This window comes from Mastigoproctus giganteus, chromosome 5 (assembly GCF_048544385.1).
Source record: "Mastigoproctus giganteus isolate SK-2022 chromosome 5, ASM4854438v1, whole genome shotgun sequence".
NCBI lineage: Eukaryota > Metazoa > Arthropoda > Arachnida > Uropygi > Thelyphonidae > Mastigoproctus > Mastigoproctus giganteus.
In genome coordinates, this window is record NC_143579.1 from 207,776,907 (window position 1) to 207,800,020 (window position 23,114).

The window sequence follows — 23,114 nt, forward strand, 5'->3', positions numbered from 1 at the left end:
TTGAAACCAGTTCCTTTGTGACCACATCATAGTAGCCAATAAAATTAGTTTGACTAGATTTCCCCTTAACAAACCCATGCTGTGCTTGAAGTATAATTGCAGCCTTGTCTAGATGACCTTGCATTACTTCTTTTACCAGTGACTCCATTATTTTCCCTGGAACAGAAGTTAAACTAACAGGTCTGTAATTACTTGTTGCCCTTTGATCCCCTTTGTGAATTGGGGATATATTTGCACATCTCCAGTGTGGAGGAACCTCTCCTGAATCCAAGGATGTTCTCATAATTATGGTTAAGGGTTTGCTTACTTTCTTTGCTGCCTCCCTTAATATAATTGGATAAATCCCATCCACCTCATGTCCCTTTCTTATGTTTAACTTCAATAATTTCTCTTCCAGTTTACTCTCATTTATAAAAAAAATCATTTAGCTCCCTTTTAGAGTTTGATAAACTTCTGGCATCTGCTTCCCTAAAGAATTCTTCATGTGTGGATGCAAAATAGACAAAATAGTAGATGCAAAATACTCATTCAGTTTGTCAGCAACCTGAGCAGGATCATCATCTGTCAATAGTTGATCAATCAATATCAACTGGGCCAATGTGATTCATCACCTTCTTTCTACTCTTTACATAAGTAAAGCAGTCTTTGCTGTTTTTCTTTGCATCCTTTGCAAAAGATTTCTCATTATCTGCCTTAGCTTGCTTAACCTCCTTTGTGGCTTGATTAGAAACTAGTCTATAATCAAGTCACAAAGTTTCATCTGATAATTTATATGCGTGGGATATAAATCTGTGTATCACCTGATAATTTCTTTGCATCCCATGCATTTTTATTCTCTGCCATGAGTCTCATTAGTTAATCTATTTAGGTCTAAACCTTAAACAGTATTTCTTAATTGGTATGAAAAGCCTAGTAACTTCTATGATTATTTCCTTCACTGCTTCCCATTTAGAATTTGTTGTTGGTCCCACTTTATAGAATTTAAAAACGGTCTGAGATCACTGTGGTCACCCTTATGAAAGCAAAAGCCCTTCCCTTTTCCCTTGATGGTAGTTACATCTTTAAATAAATCCCACATCAATACAGTGTGATCACTACCACCTAGTGGTTCTTTTATCTGCAGACTAGCAGTAGAGACAGAAAGAGAATGTGGGACATAATGGGTTACTGTAGCAACATATGAAGCATTATAAGGGTGAATCAAAGAAAAACAGTTAACTATAGCATATTTTAATGCCTTATATTTCAGGTAACCTTACATTATTTCTTAGTATTCTCCTCTTTTTTAAGTATAGTTCTTTCACTGGTTCACCAATGACTATGATGGAAAAATTTGGACTTCTTCATTGCATATTGCACATCATGTTCACAATGAACCCAGGTTCTGCCCTATTTCACTTCAAATATCTAGGTGGGTGATGGCTACTTAGTAGATATTGGGGTGATGACCTCTGTGAATGGGCTTAATTGTTGACAATCACACATGAGATTTTGAGCAACAGATGTGTCAAAACAGGTACATTAACCTTGATGGTTAATGTACCTGTTTTGTAATGTATGAATATTTGAATTTAAAAATTCAAATATTCATACATTACAAAAGATGCTTCATGGTCTTATTTGTCTGTGTGCACACTTAAATCAGTGCCACCCATGCTGTACTTCACAAATCTTTAGCATTGATTCTTCCCAATATCTATATTTTGAACCACATAAAATGAAAAATACAAGAAGACGAGTAAAATAAATTAGAAAATACTAGTTAATAATTAAGTACTATAGATAGACTGTGTATGTATATGTGATTTCTTTTATTTTCTTTGGAAAAAAATTTTTATTGTATTATTTTATTCCAGATCCTCTGTTTTGCCATCTACCATTGGAGTTCCTGTGGTAAGAAATTTCTTGTATTTTCATTTAGTCTCTCTCTCTCTCTCTCTCTCTCTCTCTCACACACACACACACACACACACACACACACACACACACACACACACACACACACACACAGTGTGTGTGTGTGTGTTAAATTTGGCTTCCAAATAGTCATACTGTCCTGCTTCACATTTTTTTTTGTTGAAGAAATGTGTTGGAGAACATAATCTTTGCTAAGAAAATCCATATTGGGTGTTGTAGTATAATTCATCACAGTTGTATATGTTTTGTTTGTTTTTAAGCTTAGTTGTTCTTTTCTGAAAGATTTTAGTGCAACAGCTATTCTAATCATGGTGTGCCAGTTTCAGTGGTGTCTAGTAAAATATTTAAGGGCAAAGGCCTCATGCTATGAGGTAGAATGACTAACATGTAGGTTAGTGCAAAAGCATCATTTTAACGTAGCCATCTACCAAAGTACTGTAGTTTAATTAATTAAATTGGCATTGTTTTGGTTATATCGCATATTGTGAATGCCTTCACGAGTTGCCATGGTATTGTACTATCTTGAATAAATAACACTTCACCAGTGGAGAAGACTACTGTTATTTATTCTCAGTGGATACCGCCACCCAGACAGCACCGTTTCAAAGCTTGTTGGCTTCTCTTCGGTGGGTGGGCAGGTACCCTGGTGTTGCAGTAGCGACAACCCAGTTATGAAGTATAACTTCTCAATATGAGAGATGCCTGATGGTGTGCAGTGATATAGACTATAAAATATGCTGACTACGATGGTGGCTACGTTAAATGTAGATATCAGATATGATGCTTTTGCACTAACCTACATGTTAGTCATTCTACCTCGTAGCATGAGGCCTTTGCCCTTAAATATTTTATAGTCTATATCACTGCACACCATCAGGAATCTCTCATATTGTGAAGTTATACTTCATAACTGGGTTGTCACTATTGCAACACCAGGGTACCTGCCCACCCACCGAAGAGAAGCCAACAAGCCTTGAAACGGTGCTGTCTGGGTGGTGGTATCCGCTGAGAATAAATAACAGTAGTCTTCTCCACTGGTGAAGTGTTATTTATTCAAGGTAGTACAATAACTTGGCAACTCGTTGTGAAGGCATTCACAATATGAGATATAACCAAAATGATGCAATTTAATTAATTAATTTAACTTCTTTGGTAGATGGCTACGTTAAAATGATACTTTTGCACTAACTACATGTTAGTGGTGTTTATCTAGTTTATGTGGTTTGTTGCATATTATATTTGTAAGTGTTTGCAAGCTGATTTGCATGTTGTGTGAGATGGAGAAGGGCCTAAAAATAACTCACAGGTATAAAGAGAACTTTAAGGATTCCTCCAGTCTCCAACTGGATTTGAACTTAGATCTCTCCAAACAAGTAACATGACCACTATTTATCCATAGAAGGTTTTGAGCTTGGTAAATTTATTCCAATTTAATTTCCTTTTCAGTGATGCTTCTATAAAGCAGAACATATACTGGATTCATGGGATTACATGATCAATTAATGTTAAAGATACATTAGACCATATTATGATATGATATGGCAAGAGCAATCACCTTGCTGCTCCCATAAACAATCTTCTCCCCCAAATCACTTGGGAGCAACAAAGCTTCAATGATGGGATGGATATGATCTTCCCACCCCTAATGATATCAGGTTTTGAAGTACAGATATGATGATGTTAATATTCACCACAGTCCACCATTTCCTGCTAGTTATTTTTTTATGCTTTATGTGTGAGATATTTTTAGCAATCAGAACTGGTGTACTGTGACCAAAGTAAAAAAAAAAAAAACTGTTTATACTCTGGCACCGACCACTAGATTAAAAGACTGTACAATTCACAGTTACTCATTTTTACAATGAATGCAATTGTTAACTGTATCATACAGACTTGAACCATGGTCCCCTGAAACTCATGTGTGTTGCTTCTGCACTACCATGCTTGATCACTTGCTATGTTGGGTAGTCACTATTCCAAAATATCTATAAAAATCAACTAGTTGCTATAATGAAGCATTTTGTGGCAAAGTGAAAATAAATATTTTCAGTGATTTTTTCCTATTTACATATCTAAATATAAAATATTTCTATAAATATTTGTAATATTTACAACTGTTTCCATTTGCTTTATGGTTGATATGGGTTGAGTGCTACTTACGAAACATATTATATCAATAAAAATTATATCAATTATATCAAAAATTATATCAAAACAAATTATATCAATAAAAATACACTTGAATCCTTCTATAATGAACTTCTCTATAAAAAAAAAATTGTCTGTGATGAAATTTTCTGGCAAGCCAGAACATTTTTAAGAAAAATTTTCTGATTTTTAAGAAAATTACTCTTAAATTTACCTCTATGTAAAAATATAATACATAAAAGTTTTTGACTGTGAGTCTTCTTTGTTTTCTAATTATGTTAGGTAGGCTTTCTAAATATGATTGAGTACAGGTGGCACTTCACCTTTCTTTGTTAAGTCTGGAAAGGTTAAGAAATTTGAAATTGGCAATCAGTTCAACAAAAGTTAAGAAAGAATCTATGAAACTCTACTGGAAACCTGTTTACTCAGTTTTAGCAATTTTATAGTCTGCTCAATCAAGTGGATTTGTAACCTTATTGGATGTTGTTAGATATGGCATTAGATTTTATACTACAGACCTGAGTGCATTCTATCAGTGAACAAATTGCTGCCAGTTTTTATTAGCCATCAGAGCTCTTCTTCATTTTGTGATCTGCCGACAGTCATGTGAATACTTCCATTCAACAATTTAGTGATATTGCCAACTGGAAGGTTTTGTAAGTTGTACACCACTGTTTACAAATTTTATATTGCTAGATGCAGGAAATTCCCCTGAACAAGGAAATTCCTGTTGTGTTGAAATGTCAGTGAGTGTAAAACATTTGCAACAATAACAGTTTTCTATTATACTATCCTTTATATTTCCAAATGCAGGGAATTCACTGAAACAAGTCAGTGAGTGAAAAACACTTCTTGAAACAATAACAGTTTTCTGTTATACCACCCAACATAAAATTTAAACACTAGTGCATTCTGATGTGTATATGGGTTCTGAACACAGTTCTTCTTGTCTTTTGTCCTGTGATTTTCAAAAAATTCAGTAGTTTCTCTATAGTGAAATTCTTCATAAGAAATTTTCTGTGATTTAAGCAGTTTGTTACAGAAGGGTACACCTGTGGTTTTATTCATCCATTTAAAAAAATGAAATATTACTTGCATTTTACCCCTTCTTGTCTTGTATATAAAAAATCAATTAAAGGATGGATTTATTCAAGTAAAGTGAAGTGAATATAAAGTTTTTGTTCCCTGGACTAAACACATTTCAAGTATTTAAATGAATAGACTGATTTTTGTTTGATATATTTCACAGACTGGAGTAGAATCCCATGCATTAAGTTCTTCTCAGCGAGCTGCTTTACAGGTATGTAAAATTAACCAAAAATGAAATATGTCCTTTTGATGCATCCGTGATAAAATTCTCTCACTTGTAATAATATTCTTATAATATGTAAAATGTTTTTTAATAATTGCAGATAAATCTGGCATTAAGATTTCTTAAACATTGTTTGGTTTTAAATTGGGTCTCTTAGAGGAATTCAAAAGTCTCATGACAAATTTCAGGTGCATGTTAAGGGATCAATAATTTAAAAAAAAAAAAAAAAAAAAAAAAATTATTTATTAATATATTTTTTTTTGAAAGGCAAGTCCTGTGCACAAAAGTACAGTACAACTATGTTTTTCCATTTCTCAATTATCCAATGCTCCAGGTTATATGAAGGTTAACCTTTTGAGATCATAACAAGGTTTATCAAAGGGAAAATAATAGATAAAGAGAGATCTGTCTGTTATTAATTTCAACATGACATTTTCATTGAAACCAGAATTTTGGTGTGACAAAACATTTTCTGCTAATGAGGACTGGATAGATAGCTGGAGAAGAGGCATGGTGTTCAACAACTAACAATCACTGGGGTCGTGGGGGGGGGGGGACTTCCATGGAATATCCCTGTCATCCAAAAATTTATAAAACAATTTTTTAAAATTGTTAAAGAAAGCAATTTCTCTCATCATCAAAATTTTAATTACAATGAAACCAACCTCTGTTTGTAAAATAATGTCAGATAAAACCTTGGCAGCTGAAAGAGAAGCAGCAGTTCTGAATATTAGAAAAGCAAAAAACATTTAAGCTTCCATTAATGGTTGTAGGAAAATATGCAAAGCCAAGAGCATTTAAAAGTTTCAGCAATATCAGTTCTCTTTTAGTGTACTACCATAATCAAAAGAATGGTTCTTAGACCAATTTATTCCTAAAGTGAAAGAATTTCTCAAAAGCCAAAATTTTATCCTCAAACTCTTCTCTTAATTGATATATTATTTGAATTTCCAAGAAGGTGATATTAAATGTTTATTTCCCCCCAAGTAGTATTGCCCTTATCTAGCTAATGGATCAAACAGGTTCAAACTCATCACTTTTGTCTTGAAATACTCTCAAGATATGACTGAATCCCTGAAATATATAAATGCCAAAGACATCATTTACTGGCGAGGAGAATGTTGGGACCAAATACAACCCAAAGTCATAGTGGAAAATGCAGTAAAATTTGGCAGAACTGTTATATTCATCAAACAACTAATGATATCACAGAGGACCAATTTTTAAATACATTTTAACAAAAAAAGGTTGGGAAGGTGTAGATGAGTCTGATGTGATGAAAGATTGGCTTACAAAAGACAAAAATCAAACAGTTATTGATAAAGAAAATTTTTAACTTGACCAAAAATGAAAAAGAACATACCATGACTTTGTTAGTCCCTTCAGTGTAATCCAATGGAAGGTTTTGAAGCAGCTAATTATTTACATTATGGCAAACAAAAATCTCTCTCTCTCTCTTTTTTTTTTTTTTAGAGTAAATTATGTTGAAAAGATGAAATTCTACCAATTATCATTTATTTTTTATTATTTTTATTTTTTTATTTTAGTATTTGTTTGTTTTTGAAATACATATTTTGTTCCATAAATAACATGTAGGTACATATAATATTTCAGTGATAATAAACTTGTAAATTACTATGTTATAACTGAAATAACTCAATTTTGCTTTCCAGGTTATCTGACACTTTCACTTATGTGACAGTTTGTTGGTCCTGTAATAGTCATACAAACAAGATTGTACTGTTTAGTCCTATGCATTCTAGTACTACTGACACAGGACATTAATTTCTATAGATTGTAATTTTCAGGAAAACATATGAACAAAGGTTGTTCTAAGGATTAGAAATGGAAGGGATAAACAAAGTAAATATGATGAGCTTAAAGTTGAAATATGAATGGAAGTTGTCTATTTTGGATTTGGTGGGGCAGAAGAGATGAAATTAAAGATGCCAGTTTAAAAGTGTCCATGGAAATATCTATAAAAAAGGCATGCATAAAAAACTGAACATCTGTGTGATAGGAAGTGGAAAGAGTTTATAAGTGAGAATCATTACTTAACCTGACTGCTCTTATTTCAGCAGAGGCTAGGAGTTTTAAATGTTTTGGGGCTGCCACTACAGATATGAAAACAGTATTCCATGGTAAGATGGATTATGGACCTGGAGCTGCTGTTCTCAATTTGTAGTAGTGTTTCTGTGCTTTTTGAAAATTTGGTGTTGGTCCAACTTTTCTTTTTGAAGTAATCTTGAAAGTCTGTAAATGGAGGCTGGGGATAGTGGAATCAGAATTGCTTTTGAACCTTCCCAGACACTAATAGAATACTTGCTGGAAGTTTGGTACTAGTCTAACTTTTTCTCATCAAGTAATGCCCAAACATACTTGTGTGCGTGTGTCCACAAACTTTACAAAACTAAAACATTATTATGTGAATAGGATCACTTCCAGGTGATAAGATATCTTAAAGTTTTTATTTACTAATTGAAAAGATGCACACTGCAGCAGATAGCAGAATGATTGTAAAACTAAATTGTTAAAATATTGCAAGGCTGAAAGTACTAATTTCGTACAAAAAATACTTTCTTAATTCTAAAACCTCAGTAATTCAAAATTACTTTTAGCTCTACAATCAAACATTTTTGTTTGATATAATTAAAAAAAAAATTGTAAAAGCAACCAGTGAAATTCTTTAAAAAGAAGGGAGCGAAACCAAACATTTGGAATTATCCCTATGAGAAACAGTTTAGATGTGCTCTTCAGAGCTTAGGAAATAGATACCTTTGGGGGAAGGGAAATTTATTGAAATGTATAAAGCCCTGAGAGAAGCAGTAAATGAATGAGGAAAGAATATTCTCACAGGTGAATGAGACAAGAATCAGAGGGCACAACTATAAAACCTTAGGAAAGAACAGTAGGCTAGATCCTGTGAAATTAACCTTTGGGTAACATGTTTTGTGGAATGTTGGAATAAGTTACCCACAAGGGTTAGGACAGAAAATTTGACAAAATTTAAAGAATTGAACAGATTTTTTGACAATGAGAATAAAAGTTTTTTTTTTTTTTTTTTTTTTCCCCAGATGCAGAATAAGTTCACTTCCTCTCATTATTATGCCATTTTAATACTAATTGCCAAGATAGCCAGACATACCACACACTGGACTACAGGTAGTTCCCCCTTTACGAGTTCCCTGGTTTACGAGGTTTTTTTTTTTTTTTTTTCAAAAGTATCAACAAAATTGAAAATATGAACATTAATTGCAAAAAATGAATGTTAAACATTCATAAATATTGCATTTCAAACTATGCGCGTAGCTATACAATACAGTGTACTCTGCTTTACGATATTAATCCGTTCCAGAGACACTATCCTATGGTGAAAATGTCGTAATGTGAACCCAATAACACATTGTTTTTTGGTAATTCGTTCCATGACCTCGGAAGTTGAAATTTGGTTATATAACTCTCTAAAAGGTCATTTTTATAGTATAAATTGTATTAGTTATCAAATCATTAAAATGCGCTACATTTTCATCATCATCATATGTTCTGTTATAAGAACCAATTTTGAACGGCTTTGTGATATTTTTGTCAAGTACATTTCTGGAGGTCACGACTATAAAACAATAAAAACAATTTGCACTTTCCAGTTTATTGGGCTTTTCTATTAGTGCAAACAATTATAAACAGGTAGTAGACTCGATTTATTGTATTTGCAAAAATCCCGATAGCTGGAATTCTGTGGGTTTTTACGCTATTATGGTGTTTCCCCTTTACAGAAATCTTCAATCGTATAAAAAACATAAACAAATTTTCAGAATCTTCTCTTCATTCTTTTTTTTTTTTTTTTTTTTAAAGCTTTGTAAACTTGTTGCTCCATGCAAATTGTGTTAGTTGCAATTTGTGCTTTACGTTAAAAAATGCTTATGCAATCTCTTGAAATTTAAAAAGGAAAGAGAAGATTATCTTGGAAATAAATGCCTCTTGAAGCATTTCTCAAGATGACTCCTTGTGCAACAAACCAACGAATGCCGAGTCAATAATGAGTAATCAACGAGTGTGCATTTAGTCGATGATGGTGAAGAATAAACATTCTTTAACATTTGTAAGTCATAAATAATTTCTCTATTATTATAATTTGCTTGATTTTACAGGCCACGTTTTCATTTCTTTGGATAAATCAATCATTGTTTAAGCAAACTAATTAGCTAATTTCATTGTTGATAACGTAACCCCTATTTTTAACATTATGTCTACGGGAAATAAATTCCCACTTTACGAGCGGGGTACACTGTATTGTATAGCTACATGCGTGGTTTGAAATGCAATATTTATGAATGTTTAACATTCATTTTTTGCAATTAATGTTCATATTTTCAATTTTGTTGCTTTTGAACGAATTAACTCGTAAAGTTGGGAACTACCTGTACTTGTGGCTTTCGTAACTGGTCTCCTGCAAATGCCTGCATTTTTGTGTCAGTTCACTACCATTGGGCAATTTTCATTAATTGGGTCTAGTGCTTACTGAATCTAAATACCAGCCACATTTGACTGATAATCGTCATGACTGTCTGTTTAGCTGTGAGTAATAAACCTGATTGTTCGAAAATAGCTGGCAATTTACATTGTCACATTTCCTGATAATCCCCCTATTTTAATAAATATATAACTGAAAAATTTTCTTCATTGTCTTTCTTTTAATCATTAATTTGAAAGATATTTAATTAAAACATAAATTTTTAAGCAAAAAAAATTAGAATTTTTTATGAATGTGGCAAGGAAAAGTCAATTTTCTCAAAAATTAAATATGAAACGTAGCTTCCGCTCTCAAAGGTTAGCCACCCCTGATATACAGCATGCTGTTTGAAAGGATATTTCACAAGATCGGGCCTTCTGTTACTCCAAGATTTTATTTGCTCGCCAGTTCTTTTCTCCTGTTGACTATATACTTCCTTTGTTCATTTTACTAATGCCCCTCCTCCATTGTTTTATATCTGATTGTACTTCTCTCCCAAGGTGTTTAATTATCAAGGTTTGCAGTCTACACCTTCTAACTTATGTGCCATTCTTCATATGGACATCATTTAGTGCTCTTCATCAATCTGGTACCTTCCAGATGTCATTGCCTCTCTCGCTCTATATCAGATGATGATGAGACTGCATTTGAAATATTATAATTAGATCTGAAGGCTGCCTCTCTCTCTCTCGAAGCTCTAGAGCTTCGAGAGAGAGAATGACATCTTACTTGAGCTGTGACTCGGGGGAGAACTGAGGGGGAGCCATTCTCCAATGCATCACAGCCTAAAAAAATGTGTAACTTGTGAAATGTTTGCCGAACTCTCTGGAACGGAACATGACATTGCCATGGGGGATGTCTTTGTGTGTGCACGATGTAAGGAGGAGTGTAAGGAAATCAAGCGACAACTCAGCGTTGTTGGGCCTATATGAGAGTTTGAAGGACAGGGTGGATGCCCTCGAAAGATCTAAATTGAGGGGCCCATCAGGCTCTCAGCTGCCCACATCAATGCCAGAGCTTGTACTTGGTCATCACGCAACACAGCGGCAACCCCCAAGGCAGAATGCGCTGTTCCCTCAGGAACTAGTAGTTGTTGGAGACTATTATCAGGGAAACGGGAAACATGCTTTGTAAAAAGGATAGGTGGAACAGGACCCGGGGTATGTCTGCCAGGGGCAAAGGTTGATGACGTTGTAGAGCGGATATCATCTTTTAAGGGCACAAAAGGTGATATAGTTGTACACGTTGGCACTAATGATATTAGGAGTAGGAGACCGGTAGAATTACTTAACAAGTACAGGTCACTGTTGAACAAAAGCCGAGAATTAGGGTTGAATTTGAAAGTGTCTGCAATTCTGCCCAGACACAATAGAAGGGAGTATATGATGAGAGCCTTGTCGATCAATTCGGCCCTGAAAAGAACGTGCAAGGCTCAAGGGGTAGAATTTTTTTCAGCCTGGACTGTACTTGTTAACAGGAGAGACTGCTTCTATAGGGATGGGATACACTTAAATAGAAAGGGTGCAAGAATATTTGCTGATGCTATCGAGGCAGTGTTAGGTGGGTCGGAAAACTGCTAGCTTGGGGGATACAAGGACTAATAGTTTAACAGTAGCCATAGGCAGAGGTGAAGGTGATTCTTGCACAACTTCTATTAGAATAAGTAGCGACCTGGAGCATGGGGTGTTGGGGGTTTCAGGGACGGATGGCGTTCATCCTGAAATAGGTGGGTATATGGGATGTGTTAGGGTAACTAAGAATAGGAGTAGAAGCATGTATGCTTGCATGTATACCAATGCTAGAAGTATAGTAAATAAATTTGATGAATTTGAAGTGTTGGTCAAGACATCAAAGGCGGATATTGTTGGGATAGCAGAGACGTGGTGTCACACAGATATAAGGAATGCTGAACTGGAATTTGGGGAGTACAATGTGTACAGAAAGGATAGACAGGATAGAAAGGGAGGAGGTGTTATGCTGTTAATTAAGAAAAGCATAAAATCAAAAGAAGTGCATCCAGTTGATATAGATGAGCAATGCACTGTTGAGTCAGTTTGGTGTGACATAAGCACTGCGAAAGCAAAAATAAGAGTAGGAGTGTGTTATAGGCCTAATGACTCGAATGAGTACAATGAACAATTGTACAGAGAAATAGTGGGCTAGTAAATCGGAATGTCTTATAATGGGGGATTTTAACTTCCCAGATATTGACTGGAACTTGTGGGTTGGTCACTCACACACTAGTCAGACTTTTGTGGATTTATTGGATGATTGTTTTCTGCAGCAGCATGTTCGAGAGGTAACCAGAGAAAGTAATACTCTTGATCTGGTTATCAGCAGTGATCATTCGTGTATTAAGAATTTGCAGATAAAGGAACCACTAGGTGGCAGTGATCACAGTGTACTGATGTGGGATTTACTTAAAGATTTAATTACCATCAGGGGTAAAGGAAAGGGTTTTTGCTTCCGTAAAGGTGAGTACAGTGGTCTCCGACAGTTTTTAAATTCTGTACAGTGAAATAAACTGACGATGTTACCAACAGTAAATTCTAAGTGGGAAGCATTCAAGGAATTAATCGTGGAAGCTACTAAAAGTTTCATACCTATTAAGAAATATTGTTGAAGGTTTAGGCCTAAATGAAACTAATGAAACCCGTAATAGAGAAGAAAAATGCATGGGATGCATATAAATTATCAAGCGACTCAGAAGCCTTTGGCAGATATAAGCTAGTCTGTAATCAGGTGACAAAGGAGATTAGGCAGATTACGAGAAATCCTTGGCAAAAGATGCTAAGAAAAACAGCAAGGATTTCTTTACTTATATAAACTTTAAAAGGAAGGGGATGAATCTGATTGGTCCACTTGACATCGATGGTTCGACTGTTGATGATCCTGCTCAGATAGCAAACAAACTGAATGAGTATTTTGCATCTACATTCACACATGAGGAATTATTAAGGTTTGAAAATGGCAGAAGGTTATCAAATTGTAGCAGGATACTTAATGATTTTGTAATAACTGAAAGCAAAGTGGAGGAGAAATTGTTGAAGTTAAACATAAGAAAAGCACCTGGGGTGGATGGAATCTATCCAGTTATATTAAAGGAGGCGGCAAAGCAACTAAGCAAACCCTTAGCCATAATTATGAGAGCGTCCTTGGACTCAGGGGAGGTTCCCACGGAATGGAGATGTGCAAATGTATCCCCAATTCACAAAGAGGGATCGAAGGGTGACACGAGTAATTACAGAGCAGTTAATTTAACTTCTGTTCCGGGTAAAATAATGGAGTCACTGGTTAAAGATGCATTGCAGGATCATCTAGACAAGACTGCAGCAATAATTCAGACACAGCATGGGTTTGTTAAGGGAAAGTCTTGTCTGACAAATTTGATAGGATATTATGATGTGGTTACAAAGGAACTGGATGCAAAAAATAATTTTGATATCATATATTTGGATTTCAGGAAAGCTTTTGACACTGTTGCGCATGGAAGACTATTGACAAATTGGAGCAGAATGGTATTAAGGGTAAGTTGCTACAATGGATAAAAGGATGGTTAAGTGGGAGAAGACAGAGGGTGGTAATCAATGGGTGCTGCTCTTCTTGGACTAATGTTATTAGTGGAGTCCCACAGGGTTCGGTGTTAGGTCCACTGTTGTTTTGTATATTTATCAATGATATTGATGAAGGTATATCAGGCTTAATGTCGAAGTTTGCAGATGATACAAAGGTTGGCAGGGTTGTTAATGACAGGAATGGCAGTGTGCTACTGCAACAGGATCTAGATAATTTGGGCAGATGGGCTAAGAAGTGACAACTGAAGTTTAACCTTGACAAATGCAAAGTACTGCATATGGGTAGAAGTAACCCCAGAGAAATGTACCAACTGTGTGTTACTACACTTAAGGTGGTAGAAAATGAAAAAGACCTGGGAGTAATTGTGCAGTCAGATATGAAATTTTCTGAGCAATGCAGACAGGCTGCCAGGGCAGGTCATGGGGTTTTGTCAATGATATATAGGAATTTTGCTAGCAGGGAAAAGGAGGTGATTATCCCTCTGTATAAGGCAATGGTCAGGCCACGCCTTGAGTACTGCGTACAGGTCTGGAGGCCTCATTTTAGGAAGGATGTAGATTTACTTGAGCGTGTACAGAGAAGGGCAACAAGATTGGTGAGGGGAATGAAGGGATCTTCTTACCAAGAGAGGCTTAAGTTCTGCAAATTGCAGTGGCTGGAGACTAGGCACCTGCGCGGTGATCTGATTGAGGTATATAAGGCCTTGAATGGGTTGAGCACGCTGAATTCTGATGGGATCCTTCCACTTGTTCAGATTACGAACCTAAGGGGGCATAAATTCAAATTAAGAAAAGACAGATGTAGAATAGATGTGCGGAAATTTGCCTTTAGCCAGCGGGTGGTTAATTGCTGGAACAAACTTCCATCTGTCGTTGTGGAAGTTGATAGGTTGAATAAATTTAAGGAGGAACTGGACAGGCATTTGGAGGGAATGGTGTGATTTTTTTTTTTTTTTTTTATATATGTTTATATATGTATGTTTTTTTTTTTTTTTTTTTTTTTCGCTGATGCTGCATAAGCTCATACATTTGCTTTCTTGCATCACATGCCACTACTACTACTACTTCCTTCCTACTTGTCTCTAATTTGCAAAGGTCCTGTAAATCCTAGACAGGGCACTATGTACCTTCCTCACTGCATGGTGAACTTCATATTTGATTGTCATAACCCCTAATTTTTTTTCCTCATCAGTTTCAGGACCTTTGCCCTGAAATTGATAGGGGCAAAAAAGTTCTGAGATTTCATTTCATGAAAAAACTAAATAAAATTGCTGTATAAAGAGTGGTCTGATTTTAATAAAATTTGGGATGGCTGTAAAAGTCTTTTTAAGAATTCATCCACTGCTGGGACTCAAGTTACTATGTGTCAGTGTTCCCAACCGGTGGTTTGTGCTAAAAATTCTGCAATGGCATTTGCTTAGCTTTACATAGATATAGTTTTGTAAACTACAAAATAGTTTATTATTAATTTATGAGGTTCGGTTCAAAATTTATATTTAGTTGTGGCTTGGGTCACGTGCCCTTACATGTCGAACATGCACAACAGGGTGTTAGTGGGGGGGAGAGGATTGGTGCGAACACCAACTGCGAAGGATTTTCATTTTCCATTAATCCATTGTTTCATGTCACGATTTGACATGATTTGTCTCATCCATCAATTCAAATACCAAAATTACATAATTTTGTTGTTGTTTAATTATTACCAAATTGTGTTTAATAAATAGTTTTAATTATCCTGATTACATTAGTTTATTTTTGAATTTATCTAAGGATTTCATAAGTTACAACTTCGTGTTCATAGAGCCTTTGTTATTGATAATTGTGGAATGAATGTTGTATCTTGTAACTAGTAAATTGTGGTGTCAGACATTGTAATTGTTAATTGCAATGTTTTAAATTGTAGAAAATAAACACTTTGAGGGTCCTAATCACATAGGTTAGCTTATTTTTGTATTTGGCTAAACATTTAGAAAGTATTTCTATTATATTATATTGTCATATGAAAATGTAATAGAATGGTAACGTTACTGCCATCACTGGAATAGTGTAGCATTATTATACTCATCTCTTTGTGTGATATTTTTAAACTAGACTAAAATCATATCTTAGACAATATCAGCAAAGCAAAAAAACCCAAAGTAGCAAAAATGCTTTGGCTTGGAAAGAACTGCTGGCCATTCTCTTGTAAATCAAAGCTACATACAGTGTGCATTTGCAGAGTTCTCTCTAGTGGTAAATGATATGGCCAAAGGGGATGTCTTCATGTGCTTGTTGTAGGGAGTGCGATGAAATTAAGCACCAATTCAGCATTCATTGTGATGGACTTATATGAGAGCTTGAAGAATAGGGTCAATGCCCTCAAAGGAATTAAAAAGAGGGAGCCATTAGGCACACAGCCACCAGCACAACATTTGAGGCTAGTGTATCACGTGACATTACGTCCTCCATGGCAGAGATCTCTGGTCCCATAGGAGATTGCAGTTGTTGGTGACTATTGTCAGGGAAATGGGAAATATATTTTGTTAAAAGGATAGGTGGAATAGGACCATGGTATGTCTCCCAAGGATAAAAGTTTATGACTTGTAGAGTCATTTTGGTACATATTGGTACTAATGATAATAAAAGCAGGCATATAAGGACTTATTTAACAAGTACAGGGCAACATCGAGAAAAAGTCACGTTAGGATTAAATTTAAAAGTGCCTGCAGTTCTGGCCAGACATGATAGGAGGGAGTACATGATGAGAACCTCTTCACTCAGTTTGGCACTGGAGAGATTGTACAAGGCTCGTGGGGTAGAATTTTTCACAAGATCTGGTGCTTGTTAACAGGAGGCATATTACAGGGATAGGATACACTTAATTAGAAGAGATGCAAGAATATTTGCTGATGCTATCGAAGCAACATTAGGCAGATCAGAGAACTGCTAGCTTGGAGGTTAAACAGATTAATAGTAGCCACAGGCAGAGATGTGATTCTTGCGCTGCTTCTGTTGGGACATGCAGCAGCCCAGAAACTAAGGTGTCAGTTTATCAGTAATCCCAATCCGTTCTGGGATCGAGATTATTGATACACAGTTGACACAGACAATTTAATGTTATCTGAGCAAAATGTTAATTATAGTCAGGGAAAATCAACAGGTAGTTCAGGGTTATTTATTAGCTCCCCTCTTCTCTCTCTCTCTCCTTATACTTTTCACCTAACATAGTGTATTATTATTCTTAAACCAACAATTTATTGATGAGAAGGGATGGCTGGATGTGGAGTGGCTATTAAGTGATCTTGATCAGCCTGTTAATTTTCTCCTTACTATAATAACAACACCTTAATGATAAAATTTACAATTAAAATGGTCATAACATTTCTCTTATTACTGTAAAATAATTCACGATATATTCTAGATATCAATTGGGTTGTACTGTAGCAAATGTAATGTCATTTTTTGAAAATTTTTACATGGAGAAAAAAATGACAATGGTTTTTGGTAATTCCTTCAAATAGGGAATAAAACTGGGCTAATAGTTTGCAATCAGCAAAAAATCATGTACAGCCACTCCCCGACTTACGTAATGATTGTGTTCCACGGAACTCTACACGTCAGAATTTCCCTAAATTTATGCAGCACTCGCAACCATGCACACTGAATTTGATGGCAAAAAATAAATGTTTGATGAACATGTAAATAGAATTATTTATTCAATCTTTTTATCTCATGTGCAGGGAAAATTACAAAAGTGTGCAATTACAAAAATTTTACTTTAAAGTTGTGGAAACCAGCGCGACACTTGAACCTATTAAACCACCCGTTGCTTGCCACAAACTTGGCTTGGGGTTTGCTGTACTTATTCTTAACATCATCATAAATACTTCATGCTTTTGCTTGAATGGTCACTAGACTCGGGCACTCGCTTCTGAATCTGATTTTCCATCCATATTTAACACACACCAACACTATGTATATTTCAGTGCACTTGCATCATTTATACACAGCCAATTATAGATTAGGAAATTTGCAATAGCGGCATCGTTTAAGTTACATCTCATATTGTGAACACCTTCACGACGAGTTGCCATGACATTGCACTACTTTGAATAAGTAACGCTTCACCCGAAGGAGAAGACTGTTGTTACTTATTCTCAGTGGATACCACCACCCAGATGGCACCGTTTCAGGGCTATTTGGCCCTTCTTCGGTGGGTGGGTAGGTACCCAAGTGATGTAATGATGACAAAACAGTTGTGAAGTATATCTCCACAATATGAGAGATGCCTGATGGTGTATGATATAAGTTAGGACTCTAATGCATTAAGGGCTTATGCCTCAAGCTGCAAAGAAGGGCCAAATAGCCCTGAAACGGTGCCGCCTGGGTGGTGGTATCCACTGAGAATAAGTAACAACAGTCTTCTCCTTCGGGTGAAGCGTTACTTATTCGAAGTAGTGCAATATCATGGCAACTCATCGTGAAGGTATTCACAATATGAGATGTAACTTAAACGATGCTGCTATTGCAAATTTGCTAATCTATAATTGGCTGTGTATAAATGATGCGAGTGCACTAAAATATACATAGTCTAACTCTTTCGCAGCTTGAAGCATAAGCCCTTAATGCATTAGAGTTCACACTCCAACACTTATTCACATTGCTGGTTTTGGCATGTTTGCTTTCAGATGCTACTGCATTACATAGGGGAAACCCTGGAGGCCATCTCAAAAAACAAGAATACCTTAAATACCTTTTCATCCACATTATTAATAGCTTTTCCATTTTCGATATAGCACTTGAATGCTGTTTTGTGATCACTGTTGATCTTAAATGCATTGATCCTTTAACATGTTCTTTTATACACGTACTGTCCTTTAAAATAGCATTCACTGTTGAAGTAGCGATACCTAATTCCCATGCAATAGATGAAAAACTTTGTTCTGCTTCATACTTCTTAATCATTTTCATCAATCATTTTCATCTTCAATCAATTTTGTTTCGTTTCCTAGCACTGTCACCACTTGCACTTTCTGTTGGTTGCTTTCCCTTCATCATTGTAATAAGTAAATAGGAATGAAGAGAAGATTCTGAAAATTTATTTATGTTTTTTTGTATTATTGAAGATTTCAGTGAAAGAGAAACACATTTCACCAATAATAACCCACACAATTCCAGTTATCGGTATTATCGCAAATGCAATAAGATAGTTTACTACCCATTTATAATAGATTGCACTAACAAAAAAGCCCAATAAACTGGAAAGTGCAAATTGTTTTTATTGTTTTATGGTTGTGACCTCCAGAAATGCACTGTAGAAAAATATCACAAAGGCGTTCCAAACTGATTCTTGTAACAGAACATATGATAAGCCGAAGAATGCACTACATGAAAGTGTAGTGCATTCTTCGGCCTAACTGCATAGCCCTTCCTCAATAATAGCATTTATAAACGTGTTGGCCCTGTGTTTTGTTTTTGCATCTTTTAGTTCAAAGTGATTTTTCTGTTGTGCTTATTTGACATAAATTTATATAAAACTAATTCAATTTCCATTATAAAAATGACCTTTTAGAAAGATAAATAGCTTAGTTATATAGCAGAAATTTCAACTTCCGAGGTCTTGGAACGAATTACCAAAAAAAACCAAAATGTGTTATTGGGTTCGCATTATGATATTTTCACAATACCTCCATTTATTCCTTATGGGATGCAGTATACGTTTCCTTATTTTTTTTCAGTTTGCACTGGCCAGCAAAAACTTATATAAGTCGGGGAGTGCCTGTATATCAGTGCTATTGTTTATTAATTTTATGATTTGTCTTTGAGAATTATGATGGATCTATTTATAATTTATCCTGTTAATATCAGTTTTGGAGTAACTCATAACATATTTATAGTTGACAACCCACTTAATTAAACCAAGATATGATGGAAATATTTGTAGTGTTTTTGATAGCAGCATAACAAAATAAAGCTATACCCACTTATTTTTATGACAATCAAAAAAATTATTTAAACATTTTTGGGAGGGTGGGCTAGTTTAGTTATGCTCTTAAAAACATATGAGAAATATTGTTATTGTAATAATAAAAATATTGAATTTTTTTTCATATTTTTATTATTTCATAGTGGCAAGAGATGGGCAAATTTTAAACTTGATTTTGAAAAGCTTGTAGTATTTATACTGTTTTCAAATTTATGTTATTACATATATTTGTTTGTTATACTGATGATTTTTTTTTTTTAATCTCCCTCCAGCATGCTCATTCCAATTCTGTGGGATATTTTATTATTCAAGATTCTTCATTTGGAAACCTTATACTTCCAGTTTTGCCACGATTTGATAAATAGTTTTGGGTGTACTTATGTATGCACCATTCTTTTTTGAATATTAAGCATTTGGACGATTTATATAGAATATTAATGGACATATTTGTATAAATGATTGTAAATTGTATTTTGTGAAAAAAAATATTTTTTCCTTTAGTGTTTAGTTGAAATTTATATAAGTTTTTCATAGTACAGATATTGAAATTACAGATATTAAAACATATTTTAATTAATTTTTGAAAATTAAAACTCCCTTTACACCTGCTGATGAGTGAATGCAACTTTAAGAACTGCAAACTTCAACGAACACTGCAGTTAGACATCAGCTTGTCAGTAACAGGAATGCATGCTGCATAAAAAATGAAACATGCACATGAACAATTTGATTTCAAATGATGCAGCAGCGTCACAAAGCCAAAGAACATTACCGACTGGAGGAAAACGCATGACAGTAAAGGAAACTTGCTATCAATAACTGAACACGACAAATGTCAATCAGTGTGTATATATAATTAGGTTTAAGTTAATTATAAATTTTTCCTAATTGTATGACAATTAACAGACATTTCTGGAATTTTCTATGGAGAATTCAAAGAAAATATTTTCAAAAACAGCTACTGGGAGTTTCACCTGTGCAGATGGAATAGATGAAGCATAAATTGTTGAAATACTGTTGGGGTGGACTCAGACTCTCATGACTGATTTAGGGTTAAGTGCACTACGTGAGAATGTAAGGTTTACAATCTATTTGCATTACCAAAACTGTTTATGAATATGTTTGTCCATAGTCTTGCTGTCAAGTTTTGCATCTTCAAAGGTGTGTATCATATCTTTTAGAAAGTCTTAACAAGGAATCAAGTTTATGATATCAGCCAGAATTAAATTTAATTTTTAATTACAAAATTACCTACTTGAATGAGATGATTACTGTTTTTGGCAGAGTAATGATAAGGTAATAAGTGCTCCTATATGAAAAACTTTATTCTCACACAAGACTCTGATACACATCACTTTTCTACATAGTTATCACACGTTTAAGCATTTTTCCATTGTGACACCAAAGTATCTATCCCAGGATGGAAAACATTTGTGTCAAGCACCTTTACCAGTAAATGGCAGAGTGCTGCACATAACCATTGGTTGCAAATTGCTTGTCAACTAGGTACTGCTTCAGGAGTCTAAAGAGATTGCAATCAAGTGAGATTGGGACTGTGTGATAGATGGTCCAAACACTCCCCCAGTCATGGCACCATAACAATTTACAGGTGCAGTTGAAAGTGTATGGCTTAGATTATCAGGCAACAAGGTGTTGCCATGGTGCAGCAACCCAAGACTATTGGCAATGAATGGCTGTCTGTAACAGTAGTGCTCAAGAGGTCAAGAAAACAAAATAGTGTTTGGGACCACAAGGGTCCCAAAACACTATTGCCATGACCTCCTTTGCTGCTGGCATTGCATGAATTTTTTTACAGGGATAGATGATGGGTGTCCCCACATTGTGGTTGCTTTTTCTTTTCTAGTATCATGTGATGCACCTGTATTTTGTCATCTGTAAGAGTACACTGCAGGACCCACACTTGTTTATGTTAATAATGCTTAAATTCATGAGAGAGGAATCCATTCAAAGAGTTCTTTTATCAACGTTCAAGTTTCTTTGTCTCCCAGTGTGCACAGATTTTCATTTAATCATGAACAGTGCACTGCAAGCTACCCAATCAGATGTTAAACTCATCAACAGTTTTATTCAGTTTAATGTCTCTGTCTCATTTCTAATTGAGTCATCTGTAGTGGATATGCCCTGGTGTCCAAATCGTCACTCATTTTGAACCTTAAGTCCTGCTATAAAGTCTTTCAACAAACCTAAACTTGTTTCCATGACATAAGATTTGGTCTTTATGCATACATTGGCAATGAATTTCTTCTGCCTAATACCCCTTAAAATGACCTACACTTCTGACCATGTTTCTAGTAATTTTTCCTTTTTGCAATTGGTGTTTTGGCAATAAAACATGCTTGTGGGCTCATTATCTGGTCAAAACTGCCTACAACATGCTGTTACTTCAAGAAATAGTAAAACAATTGATAAAATTTATTTAAAATGGTACAGTTGGTTTATTTGAAATACTGCTTTTTGTGGAACAAAAATTAACCTTGTCTTGTCGATCAATTCGGCCCTGGAAAAATTGTGCAAGGCTCAAGGGGTAGAATTTTTTTCAGCCTGGTCTGTACTTGTTAACAGGAAAGACTGATTCTACAGAGATGGGATACACTTAAAAAGAAAGGGCGAAAGAATATTTGCTGATGCTATTGAGGCAGTGTTAGGTGGGTTGGAAAACTGCTAGCTTGGGTGAATATAAGGACTAACAGATTAACAGTAGCCACTAGCAGAGATGAAAGTGATTCCTGCGCTGCTTCTATTGGAATGAGCAGCAGCCTGGAAAACAAGATGCAGGGTATTTCAGAGACTGCTGGGAGTCATTGCAATACAAGTAAACACATGAGTTGTGTTAGGGTAGCTAAGAATAGGAACAGGTGCTTGCATGTACACCAATGCTAGGAGTTTAATAAATAAATTTGATGAATCTGAGGTATTGTTCAAAACATCAAAGGCAGATATTGTTGGGATATCAGAGACGTGGTGTCACACAGATATAAGGAATGCAGAACTGGAATTTGGAGAGTTATTTGTTTGGTTTTTTGAGCATTAGCAACTAAGGCCATATTGCTCCGGAGATATGCGGTGGTCATTCCCTGACCTTTCCGCATCCTCCGTATTTGGTGGATCACGGGCTCGAACCCCAGTCTAATCAAGAAGCGTGTGCTACGCACTGCTGCTCCTGGCTACGGAGGCACCATTGGGGGAGTACAATGTGTACAGGAAGGATAGACAGGATAGGAAGGGAGGGGAGGTTATGCTATTATTTAAGAAATACACAAAATCCAAGGAAGTGAAGCCAGCCGATCGCTCGACAGTGCAGTGTCGAGTCAGTTTGGTGTGACATAAGCATTGGGAGATCAAAATTGAGAGTAGGAGTGTGTTATAGGCCTAATGACTCTGATGAGTATAATAAGAAACTGTACAGGGAAATAGAGTGGGCCAGGAAATCAAAGTGTCTTATAAATGGGGGATTTTAATTTCACAGATATTGACTGGAATTTGTGGGTTGGTCACTCACACACTAACAAGGCTTTTGTGGATTTATTGGATGATTGTTTTCACATCAGCATGTTCGGGAGGCAACTAGAGGGAGTAATACTCTTGATCTGATTATTAGTAGTGATTCTTCAAGCATTAAGAATCTGCAGATAAAGGAACCACTAGGTGGCAGTGATCACAGTGTGC

At 35.4% G+C, this 23,114-nt stretch overlaps 1 protein-coding gene across 2 annotated transcripts in view; it reads left to right on the plus strand.

The window, feature by feature from the left end:
* The window catches only part of LOC150086041 (SOSS complex subunit C homolog), a 33,937-nt gene extending 14,126 nt beyond the window's left edge, over positions 1–19,811 (plus strand). The window contains exons 3-5 of one of the 2 annotated variants that reach the window (XM_090373670.1): positions 1,857–1,893; positions 5,315–5,365; positions 19,700–19,811. In XM_090373670.1, coding sequence (XP_090229796.1) covers positions 1,857–1,893; positions 5,315–5,365; positions 19,700–19,792 — 181 coding nt within the window. In that variant the 3' untranslated portion in view covers positions 19,793–19,811. The remainder of the gene's footprint in view (positions 1–1,856; positions 1,894–5,314; positions 5,366–19,699) is intronic. The other variant, XM_090373671.1, reaches the window with a different exon arrangement.
* The last annotated feature ends 3,303 nt before the right edge of the window (positions 19,812–23,114 follow it).